At 43.3% G+C, this 15,487-nt stretch overlaps 1 protein-coding gene across 2 annotated transcripts; it reads right to left on the bottom strand.

The window, feature by feature from the left end:
• Positions 1 to 2,513: 2,513 nt before the first annotated feature.
• Positions 2,514 to 14,065, bottom strand: efemp2a (EGF containing fibulin extracellular matrix protein 2a). 2 transcript variants are annotated; one of them, XM_080901557.1, is made up of 12 exons: positions 13,905 to 14,065; positions 8,865 to 9,094; positions 8,194 to 8,242; positions 7,917 to 8,105; positions 7,312 to 7,434; positions 6,722 to 6,838; positions 5,775 to 5,894; positions 5,547 to 5,666; positions 5,263 to 5,389; positions 4,566 to 4,761; positions 3,184 to 3,373; positions 2,514 to 2,811 (listed from the first exon to the last, which is right to left on the bottom strand). In XM_080901557.1, exons 2-11 carry the CDS (start codon positions 8,964 to 8,966, stop codon positions 3,200 to 3,202), a joined length of 1,317 nt encoding a protein of 438 aa, XP_080757683.1. In that variant the 5' UTR covers positions 8,967 to 9,094; positions 13,905 to 14,065; the 3' UTR covers positions 2,514 to 2,811; positions 3,184 to 3,199. The 2 variants fall into 2 exon arrangements, with proteins under 2 accessions (XP_080757683.1, XP_080757682.1); XM_080901556.1 differs by having other exon boundaries at positions 2,514 to 3,373.
• Between the last annotated feature and the right edge of the window lie 1,422 nt (positions 14,066 to 15,487).

Here is a 15,487-nt window from a genome sequence, read left to right as displayed (position 1 = left end):
AGTCATCATCACCCCCACCCCCCATCTTCCTCCTCCTTCTCCGCCCCCCCACTGAGGACAGATGGGAGGTGTGCGTGGTGTTTCGGTGTGTGAGTGTGTTTGTGTGTAGGACTGGGCGGAGAAAACAACAGTGGACTGTGAAATAAGGGCTTCCCCCTCTCTCGCTCCCTTTTCTCCCTCTCTCTGTCTGTTTTTCCTCAGTTTTTTTCTTTTTTGTGGGTCAGGAGAATCAGTTACTGCTCCAGTGAAGTTGCTGTGACAGTAAAAATGGAGCAGATGCAGCAGAGCTCCAATGGTGTTTGACTAAAACAAGGCTGGAGGTCCTGAGGATGTTAGGAGGCGCGTATGAGATGCATCTGCCTCTTCTTTGTGTAGATATAGAGAATATCCGTATCATTAATGAATGTAACAAAAAGGGAGAGCAGTTTCTCTGTCTTTCATTACTGAGTTTGTTTTGGAGAGCTGGCTGAAAGCTGCCATGATGTTGAAAACAGGAGCACATTCTGTACACGTCTTTCTTGGGAGGCTCGTGCTGAGTGTGTGGGTGCAGGTAAAGAGGAGGTGGTTCCGGGACGTTTGAGCACACTGTGTGAGTTGTTCTCGCTGTCGTGGTCCAACTCAGCAAAACAGCAGTTTTTGAGATGACCCTGTAGACCTGCCTGCACTCATATAGTTCCTGACATACAAAGTGAGATGAAACCATCATTTTTCCTTTGCCGTGAAGGGTCACGGGGCAGACAGAGGGATACAGTGGGACAGGTTTGGAGTGCTGGTCTTTGCTTCAGGTAGGAGTAGGGATTAGGTCAGAGAGCAATGTCTAAAACTTTCTGACTCAACTAGCAAGAATCTGTAAGGCTAAAAGAGGGAGGATGAACTCTAGAGGTCATATAGATGAAGCAGTACGTCAGCTGCTCAGCCATGATCAGACCTGGCAGATGCAGCGCAGCTATAAAACTCTGCTCCGGACTCCTTGTTTGTGGGAAAGTGCAATTAAATGTCAGCTTGAAGACACTCCCCACTGTGCGGGAGACGGTCCTGTGTAGACACTGCACTGCTACTTACAGGAGGAGGGTCAGTTAAGCAGGCATACCAATCAGTCAGTCCAGTGAAGCATCTCATTTGTTTGATGGCAAGCAGAAACTCCCAAGCGTTTAAGTACAAACAACTGCAGTTCCTCTAGTGGCCACTTGAGGGTGGCAGCAAGGAGTCCATTCTCACCATGTTGGCAGAAAAAACGGGTTCACAGCATAGCAGAGAAAACTGTTGTGGTCTTTGTGACTAGGTCCTTTCTTCTGTGCAACGGGTAATTTTCTTTTTATTCACTTCTCTTAATTGTTATTGATGCATTCTTTAGGTATTTGGCTGCTTTGAATATATGTCTATCAGCTAGGCTAACTAGCTTTTTGTTAGGCTACTACAGCCAAAATGGCTAACTGTATATCTCTCTGTAAGCCCGGCTAGCTCAGTCGGTAGAGCATGAGACTCTTAATCTCAGGGTCGTGGGTTCGAGCCCCACGTTGGGCGTCCGCATTTTGAACCACACAAATCACAACTGACATGGTGAGAGTAGTTAACAGCCTGGAAAAGCGAATGTGTCCTCAACACAACAGGAATGTGGCGACAGTAAAACAGGTCTCATTGTGAAAATGAAACGAGCAGCGAAGGTGGCTGAGCTTAAGAAGCAATAGATATAGTACACCAAAGAAGTAGAGGCGAAAACGAAAGGAACTTTCTAAGTTGAGCGTTTAATGTTTCTCATTTTGAGCAGACAGGATGGGCAGGATTTCGGAAGAGTGCATTAGAGAGCAGGCTGTTGATAAAGAAAGAGAGGCAGGGGTGAGATCATTTGGTCATTTGTAGAGAAGATATAGTACATATTTTGGTCATAAAAGTTGTTGGATGTATTTTATTAATCCGATTCTTATCACTGAATAGAAAGTATATGTCTTTGTGTTGAACCCAGACAAGAAATAATAAAAACATCACTTGGGTTTCCGGCTGAAAAAAGTATGAATTATGTGATGTAGACAGGCAGTCTGTCGAGTAACGGGCTCATTACAGCTTCTTGAAACTGAGGGATGGAAAACCCTCACTGGTAATAGTGGTTTTTCCACCAGTGGCAACCCAGCAAGTGACACAATGGTCAGGTTTATACCTTAAATAGACTTTTTGTTTTCTTCTTTTCTTCCTAAAGGAAAAAAAATTAATTGATCAGGATTAACGGGATAGTGTGGGTTCAATAAAGAAGTACAAAAAAATTTCCCAGTGCTTCACTATGCTTGTCAGAAAATATTAGGTTTTCTAATACTTATGATCTGCTGACCAGTCCTTAATTTTATGGCGCTCCATTTTGCAGTTGAAACCCAAACATAATCCATTATATAATATATAAAAGGTTAAAAGAATCCTCACCAATTAATTTATCAGTAAACCGAGTACTTGTTTCAGCTCGCTAAGCGTGCTAGAAATTCCACAGGGACCTGAAATAAAGAAACTGTATTTAGTTCTTGACACATGGTTGAAAGGGTTTATTGTTTTATTTGGGTTCAAATCTTAAAAACAAAAATTAAAAAAAAAAACAAAAAAACAAAGTACAACACTCAGGAACAACAGTGGCGGAGATTTCATCGGGAAATGAACAGCGGCGGGCGAAGGAGGAGCGTGGGTGCTGAGGTCTGATGTGAGTGGTTACTGAATCACGTCTGTCAACAGGAAACAGGGCTGACAAGAATAAAGTGACAAACAGAAGAAGATAAGGGTGTAAACTGTGAAACGGATAAGTCTGGTGACGCCCGGCGTGAATCATTCCACCTGAAGGCAGACAGAAAATATGTCACACAGATTCGTTATCGCCATGAATGCAGAAAAACCTCTTTTCTACACGAATGACTGAATAACCGTAAACATGATAACAGGAAAATGGGGAATGACTTTGACAGGACTAATTATTTTAAGGCTGCTGGTTATCTGTGAGACATTGCTGCTACAATGTGTTTGCATACGGTACTGCATGTATATTTTTACACATAGTGAGGGCAGACAGAAAACTGTCACTCTCCGTGGACAACACAGTATAAAAAGCTATTAGTTTAACATCACAGTGACTGGTTGAACTGCATCCACCACTTGTGTTTTACAGCTTCTTTCTCCTTGTTTGTGTCTGTGTCTCGCTCTCCGTGTCACCTCCAGCTCTTCTTCTTTAAAAGGTGTACGGCCCGACGTAGATGGAGAGTCTGAGGGCGGAGCTTGTCTGATAGTTGTTCTGGTAGTTGACCAGGGGGTTAATGGACACCATCTCCAGGTCCAACGTGTACTCTCTGGGCCCTGACACGGCACGGGCCAGCACCAGCATGGCACTGATGTTATTGATTTGCTGGGGAAGACAGAAAATAATGGAGTGTTAAAGCAGAGTGGCATTTACACTGGTGCTCTTCTCACTGTCACATGTCAAAGTGTCTTCTTTTAAAACGTCTCATCACCTCTATATGAGGTGAGCTTCTTCTTTCTTTTTTCAAGAATCTGCACATCCACACAGTTGTTTTTCATTTATTCGAGCTGATTAAAATTCTCCTCAGGTTGACACTGGGCTGCGCTTACCAAAGTACATGTACCAATAAAAATGGTAATAGAGTCCGTTTTGCCCTAAACAGGAGCTAGAAAACTAGACGAGTGAGGTGAAAGTAGAACACAGGCGGCACATTAAGAAGTCCAAGCGAAAAAATAAAGAAGAAATACGTGTAATGAACCACGTGTGCTTATGAAAGTCGAAACAATGTGAGATGAGGTTACTTATCGTACCTTTGTTTTGTGTGTCTGTGGAGGAGGTTTCAGTGATTTTAGTGGGTGTGTGGGCATTGCACCCAAAACACCCAACATTACATGTCTTATCAAGTTTTACTGGGGGTCAACTATGAAAAGGACAGTTTAAAAGATGGTTTGGAGATGGTGGCACTGATGAAAATACATGAGGAAGAGCTGAAGATGTTGAGGTTTTCAATGGACAGGATTAGAAATGAGCTCATCAGAGGGAAAGCTCAGGTTGAGCAGTTTGGAGACAAAGTTAGAGAGGCGAGGCTCAGATGATGGACATGTGCAGGGGAAAACAAATGCCAAACACATAGTAGATTTAAAATAAGTGAGTCTTGCCTTTTAAAATTGTACTAATAGCATATAAAATCTACATGTCCAGGCTCCTGGGTATATAACTCAGTTATTGAGGTCAGCCTCTCCTATCATGTGATCAGGGTCTTAACTGTTTCACGCTCTTAGGTCAGCTGATTCAGTGGTTTGTTTTAAACACTTATTTTTATAGGATAGGTTTTCTTTAACCATTATTTTTGGTCCTGGATGAAAGTGTGTATATGGGAATAAATATAAGACCATATGTTTCCTCTGTGTCTGTATGCTGGAACATGTATACTTATTTTTCAAGTGTGGTTTTATTCAAACTGTGAAGTGCGATGCAACTGTTATTGTTATTATTATTATTGTTATTACCAGTCTAAAGTTAGTATTTAGACCTAAAGACATCTGGTGTTGTGATTACAGGGTCCCACTCTCCTCACCCTGATGTAAAAGTCTCCGTTTTCATCACCGGAGCGGATGCGGAAGGTGTTGTAAGCCCTCGCAGAGACGCTGGTAGCCTGGATCTGGAAGATGTCCGAGGGGACGGAGCGCTCGGAGGTGATGCTCATGTAGCGGTGCACGATGGAGAAAGGCAGCTCTCGACAGGCGGGGTTGTTGACGGGGCACACGCAGCGGCTGGATGTACAAATGCACACAGAGAGGAGCAAACAGTTACAGTTAAGAGAACAGTTGTGCGTTAGTAGTAGGAAAACATCATGAGCAGTTAGAAAATGAGCCAACAGAGGGAGTAGTATGACTGAGAGCAAAGGGCTAAAACCTAAACAAATATTGAACAGTGGCCATTTTTTTCCTTCATGTTTTTCTAAAAATCATCTTATACTACTAAATCTTCAGGGATATGTTAATAGTGACCCACACCTGTTCCTGAGCCAGCACTTGTTCACAGATGTAATGGTTTTCTTATTGCATTGGAACACATTCAAACGAAAAGGTTGAAAAGCTGGACTCGTACGTGGAAAAAGTAATTGGGGTAATCTTAGAGTTTGAGCCAAACTCAGCACAGGGGCTGATTATACTCGGAGCCGATGGCCAGCACATATTTGAGTAATTGAGAAAAGGTGTGTGGAGTTGCGTGTTCGCGTACGCACACAGAAGCTTTCACGAAGTGTCACTCACTTGTCAGACACTTGGATGTAAGGTTCCTGGCAGCTGTTCTTGTCCACACACTGGTATCGTCCGTGGATGTTCACGCAGTTCTGCGTCTCCGTGCACTCGTGTTCTCCCGTTTCACATTCGTTTATATCTAAAGCGAGCAAACAGCTTGTGATGTTTCGCTGAACAGCAGACAGGGGCTCGAGAACAAGGATGAATAGGCATTGACTCAGTGCACCATTTGTGACTCTGAGAGCACAGAGGGGAAGGTGTTAGTTTCAGGAGGAAATGGAGGCGGGCGCACTCACCCTGACACATTCTGGTGCCCAGCAGTCGGTATCCCTCTGGGCACACGCACAAGAACTTCCCTGGTTCGTTGACACACTGGTACTGGCACAGGTAACTGGAGTAGCTGCACTCATCGATGTCTAACAATTCACAAGGTTGGGTTTTATTAATTGTCGATCACTAAGTAGCAAAAAAACTGAGAGGGATAAGCGTGCACTATCACTGTCGCTCCTTTTGTCCTTCATTACCTTTACATTCAAAGCCATCGGGCCCGAGCTCATAGCCCTGATCACAGCGACAGAGGAAAGTGCCGTATGTGTTGTAGCATCTCTGCGAGCAGGGGGCACCCATCTCACATTCATTCACATCTGAAAAGAGGAAAAGCAGAGAATCTGAGGTCTGTTGTAGGCTGTGGATCAAAGGATTTTAATAAAGTTAAAAACCCCAAACTCTGTGTTCATGTCAGTGTGTTGAACATGCAGTTTTCCAGTTTTAATTTTAACGTAAGACTGGATCTGGTGGAAAAAGGTGATGTCATGAACTTCTGGAAATCAAAGCACCGATTAAACTTGAACAACGTGATTTATTATGTAGTGACAGTTGTGGAGTTATAAGATAATGATGTAATCCAAATCCCATCAAATTTAACTCACATGGATTTGATGAAGAAGAAGGAGATCAGCTGAGTTTTTCCGAGGTCAAAGCCTCAATAAACAATTATACTTTTGAAAGTAGCTGTGACAACTGTACTCACATACAGTTTGGGGGCAATTCAGTATTGCCATTTGCTTCTATTTTGCATTTGGAAAGTTTTTTTTAGCCTTTGTTTTACAGAATAGGCAACTTATTGGACTATTAGGCAAAAACTATGCAACTAATGTAATTAACTGTTTTATTGAAGCGCTAATTATTTAAAAAAAAAAAATAGCCTAAACTACCAAACAAATATAAAGAAGTTTAAATTAACTACAGCATTAACAAGAAGTAATGGGGAGTGATACTGAGAGAGGGAGGCAGCAGTATACATTTGCAAGAAAAACATCCAAAAAAACTGGCATCATTACACATCAACTATTACAATTCTCGATGTTAACCTAACATACTTTTACTTTAAATTGTTATTATTTCAGAGTTTTTTTAGTCAATATTAGAAATGCAGGACTGTTACTCACACTGCTGTACTCTTAAAACTCACCAATGCAAGATCGATTGTTTCCTGCCAGCTGGAAACCTGGTTCACACTGACAAGAGAAGGAGCCGGGCACGTTGACACAGCGATGCTGGCAGTACCTGTACCTGCACTCATCGATATCTGCGAGACAAACGAGAGTTATTAAGAACAAGATTTAAATTTCTAAAGATTTTTGGGCATATTGCCACAGAGGGGGGGGGGGGGGGGGGGGGGGCTATGATGCTCTTTTCTAGCTTCATATTCTTACTCTGTAGCTTTGAATGATTCACAGTTCAAACAAATTGTTATTTATTTCTGTCTGTTTCAAAGGGCCATGGGCTGTTAACAGAGTGCTTGTAAGCCTCGCCTTATTTCCATATAAGGAGGTCTTTGCTGAGCTGCCATTTGCTCCCACAAGAAGAGAAAAAACAGTTGGAAACTGGGCATTTAGAGCAGTCTGAAGTCTGACTTCTTGGCTCACACTTTTATGTATGCAGACTTCATTATTTGAGACTCAAATCCACCATTGTATATAGGAGAGAAAATAAAGAAACGCATAATAGCCCAGTTAAGCTTAATTACACCAATTAAAGGTGAAATTCAAAATATCTCACCAACGCACTCTGTGCCGACTTTCCGGTATCCATCCGGACACTGGCAGGTGAAGGCGCCCACCGAGTTGATGCACTCCTGGCTGGGTTGGCAGTCGTGCTCGTGTCTCTCGCACTCATCGATGTCTGTGTTTGTGGGTGTGGTGATACAAACGTTTAAAACGCTGTTATTGTGAGCGAACACACCATCATGCAGCATGACTGACATATACAGTGTGAGTGTTACATGCCACTGGCCACTACGTTCCCCTCACTTGCACCCAGCAGCTGAGAACATCATGTTGAGTCATGTTTGCTGTGTCATGCAGGCCACTTTCTCGCTACAAGTCTTAAAACACAGCAGCTGTCCTCGTGTGAAATCTTCCAAATTCCTGCACTGTCTGCCCGCCTCCCGTGGACTCATGCTCACTCACACCCTCACAGATTGCACCCACATGCTGCCTCCAGTCCTAACACCTGTTGCAGCCACCTGTCCCTCACAATCTGTGGCCGCCAACAATGAGTTTACACAACCACACACACACACACACACAAACATGCTTAACAATCGCTGATCCTGCGGCCACCTGTCCACCTCCAACCCCCAGACCAACAAACCAGACACCCACCCACACAGCTGTTTCCCTGAGGCTCGTAGCCTAGAGGGCATGGGTTTAAGGGCTCAGCGGGTGTAATAGGAGGCTCTGGAGCAGGGATGAGTGACGCAGAGCGGGGAAGGCACAGGTAGCCTCCATAGTGATTGAAGCACTTCATTTCCCCCTTGCAGGCATCAGGAATGGTCTCACACTCGTTTATGTCTGATGGGAGATTGAAATGTAAAACACAAGGCAAGATTATAGAAGCAAGAGGAGAATCAAGGTGTTACTTGATTCAACATAGCCTTACCTTTGCAGTGCTCAGTCTGAGGGTCCCAATGATACCCATCTGTGCATTCCTGTAAAACGCAGCAGACACAGTGTGTGTGTGAGAAAATGATGGAAAGAAAGATGTGAACAGCCCCCCTGTGCCAAGTAGTTGCATAATGTATTCATAATACATAATAAATTTCCCAGTAGTGAGACGTGTAAAAAAAATTAAAACGAAAAGAAAAAGAGGAGGATAGAGAAACTTGTTTCCTCTGCTAAGCCAAAAAGACAAGAAGCCTGCTTTAGAGGATTTGTGACATGTAAACTACTTTCCTAAAGCAAAATGTCACCCTAAAAAACAAAAAAAAGTATTTAAGGCCACTGTTTGGAAAAAGGGTCATTATCATTCAAGGGAAAAATGCTGCTGTAACCTGCATGGAAAGAGAAACCAGAGGCCTGAAGAAACATGGTATTAAAACCAAATTTAACCCCAGCAATGAACACTGTAAAGTCCTGAGAAGGGAACATTTATGTGGAACTTTGAACAAGAAGATGATGAGGCAATGAGAAAGAGCACAAAGAAAGAACAGAGAGAGGATTGGAGGCCAGCATTACAACACAAAACCTGTAATGTGAAGTGACAGGTGTGGAAAAGAGATGCTAATAAAAAAGAACGGAGTAGGAGAGGGAGAGAGATTCATCCATCCTTACCGTGTAGGTGTCACTTTCTGAACGTGGCTGTGAAATCGCACTGCGGAGGAGCACAGTCACACATATGCACACACACAAGATTGGCACACAAATACCCTGCATACTAATGCACTATTTGATGGGAGATTGGGAGATCGGACTGGAGCATGCACACAAGCGCACACACACAACAATCAGGCAGGTAGCGGTGCCCTGAAGACGAGCCTTTGTGATGTGCAGAGCAGTGGTATCTGTGTTCACGGAGAGAGACAGAGGGAAAGAAGGAGTGGGGGGGAAAGAAAAAAAACATCAAAAGACAAGATTCAAAACTCAAAAATCACAAAAACGGTTTGATTCTGTCTCAAAACTCTCCTGTGCTGTTAGCTGTTCCCACAGCTGAGATGGATAAATCAACTGGAAGCAAAGGCACCAGAGCCAAGTTTTAAGAAGTCAGTCAGAATGCAAACAGTTCGTTTCTTGGACTCGGTTCACCGTTTGACAACCAAACAGTTCCCCCTTGATCGCAGCGAGAATAAATGGAGTGAATCACTGTGCCAGGTAAGAACATAAACACTGTGACGTCCTCCAACTTTTTGCTGAAAATAACAAAGTCAACATCCCAGAAATACTTTCATATTAGCTGCTCACAGAAAGCTCTCTATGTCTGCATGCTGGCAGCCGGCAGGGTGACAGTCCTGGTGAGCGCTGCCTCCAGAGGTTCGGTTTACAGTGTATCAGCGCTGCATCGGTGGGCCCGCATCAATCCAGGCCAAAACATCAATTTTTTTTTTTACAGAAGCCTCTCCTGCTCAGCTGTTTCACTCTCACAGATTACATTAGTTTGCACCTACCAAACTTATTTTATGTAGAATCAGAGTCATGCTTGTTTAACGGACGGGGGAATCTGTCTTTGCCAAAATAACCAAACACATTAAATGCTCCACTTAAGTAGAATTTCTGGTTCTTTACTTGCGTAACTTCCAATTTTATGCCACTTTCAGCTAAACTGCATTTCACAGGGAACATTTGTACTCAGTAAATGAATCTTTATTTAACAAAAACATTGCTTATAAAACGTTATGGATTTTTATGGATTATAGGACATGTCATGTCGTCATATGTCTAAGTGAGCTTGTTTCGGTTTATATGCAAAGCTGTGCAGAGAAAGCAACTGAACATCTTTTAAAAAGTATGTGCAATCACACTTTTATTATTTAAGAAATATTTAAAGCTCTGTGAAAGCTTTCATGGAACTTTATAAAACACCTTTACTGCTTCTATCAGAATTAAAAGTTTAAGTAGCAGCCAGGAGCTGATAATGAAATGGACTGAATTAGGTGATCATGAGCAGCTGTGACCACCTCTATAAAAGCAGATGTTTTGGCAGTTTGCTGGTCTGAAGCGTTTAGGTGTGTTAACCCGGTTTGACAAGCAAATTCAATCTGTGCAATGGTCACAGAAACTTAAAATTTTCAGGCTTCAGTTAAATGTTAAAGTTCATGGCAGTCCAGTAAGAAAAAGACTGAACAAGTATGGCTTGTTTGGAAGGGAAAGAAAAAAAAGTTTGTAGCTTATGTTTGTAGCTTTGTAGCTTAAGTTTGTTGCTTTTGAACAAACCACAGGATTTCTGGAATAATGTCCTTTGGACAGGTCAGCCCAAAGTGGAGATGTTTGGCCAAAGACAGAATATCAGCACAAATGCCTCATATAGTAACTGTCTCTCACTGTGGTGGAGGGGTAATTATTTGGACTTGGGCACCCTGCAGTCACTGAGTGGACCATGAATTCCCCTGTATACCAAGTTATTCCACAGTCAGATGTAAGGCAGTCTGCCCGCTAGAGCTGGGCTGAAACTGGATCATGGGAGAGGACAATGAAATCAAGCAAAGCAGCACATCTTCAACACAATGGCTGAAAAAGAAAATAATCGCTGGGCCATTCATACATGACTGAAATCCTGTGGTGGGCCTTTAATAGTCTTTATGCATTACTGTGAAAAACTGTTTGACAATCAAACAGAGAGCCGTGCATGAATGAAAGAAGAGTTGGACAGATTACCTCCAGAATGATGCGAGAGACTGATAGATGATGACTACTTCAGAGTCGTGCAATTAAACAGGGTTACAGGGTTCAATCAAACCAATGGACCAGTGCAGGGTAAAAAGATCTGCACAACATTTACTACATTTATTTTAAAGCTTCAGTTACTATGGCTATTTTCTGATATAGATTTAAAATCTAAAATATATTTGCCCTGCAGCAACTTCAGTACCTGTCTATGGTGTACCCTGCCTGGATGTATGTAAAACATAAATCTTGGTTACTTTTAGATTAAGTAATTCAACTGGCTTTTTTGTTGTTCAGTAAAAATAGACAATATACAAACCATAAATCAGTCCATTATAAACACTTTTATTTTATCTGCCTGGATTATTGTAGAACAAATTAACCAAAACACTATTAATCAACATGAGAATGTAAAGAACTAAAAGCCATGACCATTTAACTGCCATATTAGCCTCTTTAAATCAACTTCCAGTATGCTTTAGACTAAATGTTTATAATATATTATCAAAATATAAGGGTCTCTGTGGCCACTATTTAAGAGCCCTATCTTTGATGTCTTAGTACTGTATGCACAGGGGTCTTTTACCCACACCTCTTGCAAGATTTTTTCCTATAGTAGAATATTTTTTGATATTACTATTTTTACTTTAATACATTGTTCTGTACCATGTAGTGTATTTCTAAGGTAAATATATATTGTATGGTTCATTGTTGATGGATTGGGCCTCTCTGGCAGCAATGACACAACCATCCTTCAGTTAATGTTCCTGAAAGAAGCTATAAGTGTTTAAGCTGAGCCTAAACATAAACAAGTTGCCCGTTCCATCTCCGCCAGACCAAAAAGACACGGGGAAAAAAACAGACAAATTGAAGTAATAAAAAAATCCTAAGCAAGTCTTGTTTGCAAAGTGAGTGAGCGCCAGTTAAAATACAGGGAGGAAGGTCATAATCACTGCCTGTCTACGTGCATACACTCACGCTCTGATATAAACTCCCGAGGCCACATTTGCAGGCATTGCTTATTGTTTTATTTCAGGCTGAGACAAACAGAAGGCCGCAGGGTGACTTGGACACCCCGAAATACTCGAGGAATGACATCACCGTGACCTTTGAGTGGTGAAAAGCAGAAAAATATGCTCTCACACTGTAAGCTCAGACGGTAAGGCATACCACCGCGCAATCAGACAGCCGCAGTGCGTGATCTCTCTGAATTGGCCCAACAGTGACTTACAACCAGCAAGAATTTGACCCGAAACCACCCAAAAACAAACTGACCATCAGACTGGGGTCCAGTCACTCACTGGCTACTGAGTGTGGGCAGCAAGGATGCATGGGTGTTTCCCTCCTGCTGCTGGAGATCAAGTGGCGGCAGATCTCTGGAATGCCCGTGGCAAGGATGTGGGCACCAGTTCTCAGCTGGGATGCCCTGCCACTACAGTGGTTCCCAGAGTATCGGGTTCTGGGAAACCCCCCACAGTTCACATAAGAGGACAGCTGGTGCCAGACCTCCAGCCACTCTTCCCTAACCTCCCATCCCTTTGGAGGATGTGTAGGAGGATGTCAGAGAATGCGGCTCTGATACAGAACTTCATTGTCTGCATTCGACCACCACTGACAGGGAAAATACATGATTTGAATAACTGATGAGTCAATCCATAGAAAATGAATCAGGAAGAATTTTCATGACTCGTTTTCCAGCAAAACAGTGAAAGCAACTACACAAATATGCAGTTTCCCCTGCTTTTTCTGTCAATACGAAAGTAACCCAAATATGCAGCAGGGTTTGATTATTAGTGGGGCAAAATGAGACATCTGAAAACGACATCTTGGACTCTGGGAACTTGTGGTGGGCTTCTTTTTTATACAAGTCTACCATTTACTAGCCCACAAAAATAAAAAATACAAATCATCGATACTTAATGAAGTATTTGGAACTTGGCTCAGCTTCAGGACTGCCAGGTGACCCATTTTTAAATTCACACATTCAGAACAGCTTAACAAGCAAAATGTCAGGCGGCTTATATCAGTGACCACATGGAAACCAAAAAAAGACCAACAGCTGGAACACACACACACAGAGTTTAGACTCCAGGATGGTCACTTGTTGTAGTGTATACACAAAGTTTGCGTTGATGTGCTTGGCTGTGCGTGGAGCAGCCTGAGAACACGGTGACCCAGCGCGCTCCACCAGCTGTACTCAGTTACATTTGTGGCAGTGAACCTGCATATCCACAATCAGGGAGTCTCCATCTCACACTCGGCCTGACTTCTGTTCCGGGAAGCTCCACAGGTAAAGACAGAAATAACGCCCTGTCGGAGAAACTCACTCACAAGGTAAAACATGTTCCTCCTGAACTCTAACATGTGATGCTTTTGTGTTAGAGTTCAGAAAACTTTGACATGCTTGCTTTTTCTAATCCCCACCTTAAAGTGGAAACATCTGCTTTTACCTGCAGGAAATTGATTACACAAAAAGTGAAACAGCAGTTGTGCACTGTGAGGTCATCCAGGTTTAGAGAACTCGTCTACATGTTGACACATGTTTGTGTTTCAGATTTTGAACTTCCCCCACCTAGAGACTAAACTGATCTTGTGACACTGACGTTGAAAGTTGTACAAGAGGGATGAGGCGGAAGGATTTTGCAATATTACAGTACGATAACATGTGCCCTGTGACTCACTGCCTCTCTTCCTGTCTAACCCCATATTACAGTCAGAGCCAAGAAGTAAACTACTCAGACACAGTTAGCCACGTTATCTTGGCTCTCATAAGGAGCCAAGTGCAGCTGGGAGAGCAGAGCAGAGAGCAGGGCAGTGGTGCAAGTGTGACGTGTATGGCCTGTACAAGAAAAAGTGGGTAAGAGGTACATCTCACCTCCCTTACTTCTCCCTAAAATGCTCGCAAAACATAGTAAGTCATCCAGCAAGTCTCTCTTTAACAAACAGCCATTCTTTGATATGTGTAAGAGGCTAAAGAAGCACAGGAAAACTCACAGAGGAATCTTCTGTCTCTTAGTCTCCGTCTGACCAGTGTGTCCCTCCTGCCGGCTGCGGTCGTCCCAGCCGAGTTGGCGTACAGAAGTGGTCCCTTAAACTCCTGCCTGTATGACCCTGAGAGAGAGAGTGAGTGGGGAGACCGACAGCTGGAGCAGCTGAGCACATGGAAAGGGAGGGAGAGAGAAAGAGAGAGGGAGAGAGAGGGAGCGAGCAAGACAGGCAGAGGCGAGAGAGAGCGAGAAAGGGAGGAGAGGAACAGCCCCCTTACCCCCCCTCTGGCCCCCTGCACTGCCATCCTCCACTCCCCAAACCCCCTCTCCCTGACCCCCCAGGATGCAAATTCCTGGTCTGCGGCCCAAATACCGAAATTCCAAACCCGTCCAAATCGCAGGCACAACTCGCAGATTCACACACGCACATGCCCCCACATCTTTTCACCCTCTCACTGGTCCCACAACACACCTGGTTTCATTTAAACCAAACCCCCGCAAAATCCCGAAGCTCTCCCACCCATTCTACCCTCCCTATTCCCATTTACCCCCCATCTATCTATACTTACCTCCCCCATCTCTCACTCCCCTTTTTTCTTTTCCATAAAGCCACTAAAGCCCTCGCTCTCGTCCAATCTGACATGCAGGGATATTTATAGCCAGAGAGAGAGGGAAGTTAATGGAATGTGGACAAAAATTAGAGAGTGGAAGAGAGCGACAGTCTGTGTGTGTGTGTGTGTGTGTGTGTGTGTGTGTGTGTGTGTGTGTGTGTGTGTGTGTGTGTGTGTACGTGTTTGGAAATTTTTTATTTTACAGAATAAACCAGCGGTGCTTTCTGGGACAAAAGACAAAAAAATAAAGAAGTATCATGAGTCTTGACCCACGCACCAACTTTTGTGCGTGACTAATGCGTTACTGCGCTTGGAATCATTTCCAGCAGCATGTTGTCTTGCAAAATTTGTAGTCTGTCATGATGCAAACGGGTTAAGATGTTGCTTAACTCACATTAATCCTCATTAGTTTCAGTCTCATTCAACTCTAATGGACACAAATTCAGACTATCCTCAAATTGGGATCAACAGCAGCGGCAGCGCTAGTCTTAATTTTCCTTAAAAATATCTCATCACTTGCAAAATAGCTCCCTGCATTTTATTTTTAGATGGGAGGCGGTTTCTCCAGCTACCCTCCAGTGTTTGGTTTAAAAACCTTCACTCGGCCTCAGCTTATTTGTCTGACTTTTGTTTTTGTCGGGTGGCAGAGATGGCAGCTGTCACTACAGGGGATGTTGTTAAAAATCACAGTCCCAGCTGGACTAACTGTGCCCCCACCCCTCATCCAGTTGGTCCCTATTCCCATAAACACACAGAGACACCCCACACACTGACTGGAGTCACAGCCTGTCGTGCATGTGATCCGCTGGTCCTCTTAAAGTGAATTAGTGAATAAAACGCAAATTCAGTTGGAGTCAATATCAAATTCGCTGTTTTCACTTCTTAAGTATGGTTCACCCAACCCCCAACCCCCGGTGAAAGATCCTGGGGGGGGGGTTAATCACAACATCTCTTCCTTCCAGAATAAACATGAAACATT

The sequence above is a fragment of the Rhamphochromis sp. 'chilingali' genome (assembly GCF_963969265.1).
Source record: "Rhamphochromis sp. 'chilingali' genome assembly, chromosome: 13".
NCBI lineage: Eukaryota > Metazoa > Chordata > Actinopteri > Cichliformes > Cichlidae > Rhamphochromis > Rhamphochromis sp. 'chilingali'.
Note: the sequence above shows the minus strand (reverse complement) of the source record. Positions and strands in the feature narration are given on the sequence as shown.

What these genes read in the sequence shown, in the direction of transcription:
- efemp2a (XM_080901556.1), bottom strand. Translation starts at nt 8,966, where the DNA reads ATGCAGGGTATTTGTGTGCCAATCTTGTGTGTGTGCATATGTGTGACT. An exon ending in AGTCGGCACAGAGTGCGTTG is followed by an intron (nt 6,839 to 7,311) that starts GTGAGATATTTT and finishes TTTGTCTCGCAG; the next exon opens with ATATCGATGAGTGCAGGTAC. An exon ending in ACGGAGACTTTTACATCAGG is followed by an intron (nt 3,374 to 4,565) that starts GTGAGGAGAGTG and finishes TGTCTTCCCCAG; the next exon opens with CAAATCAATAACATCAGTGC.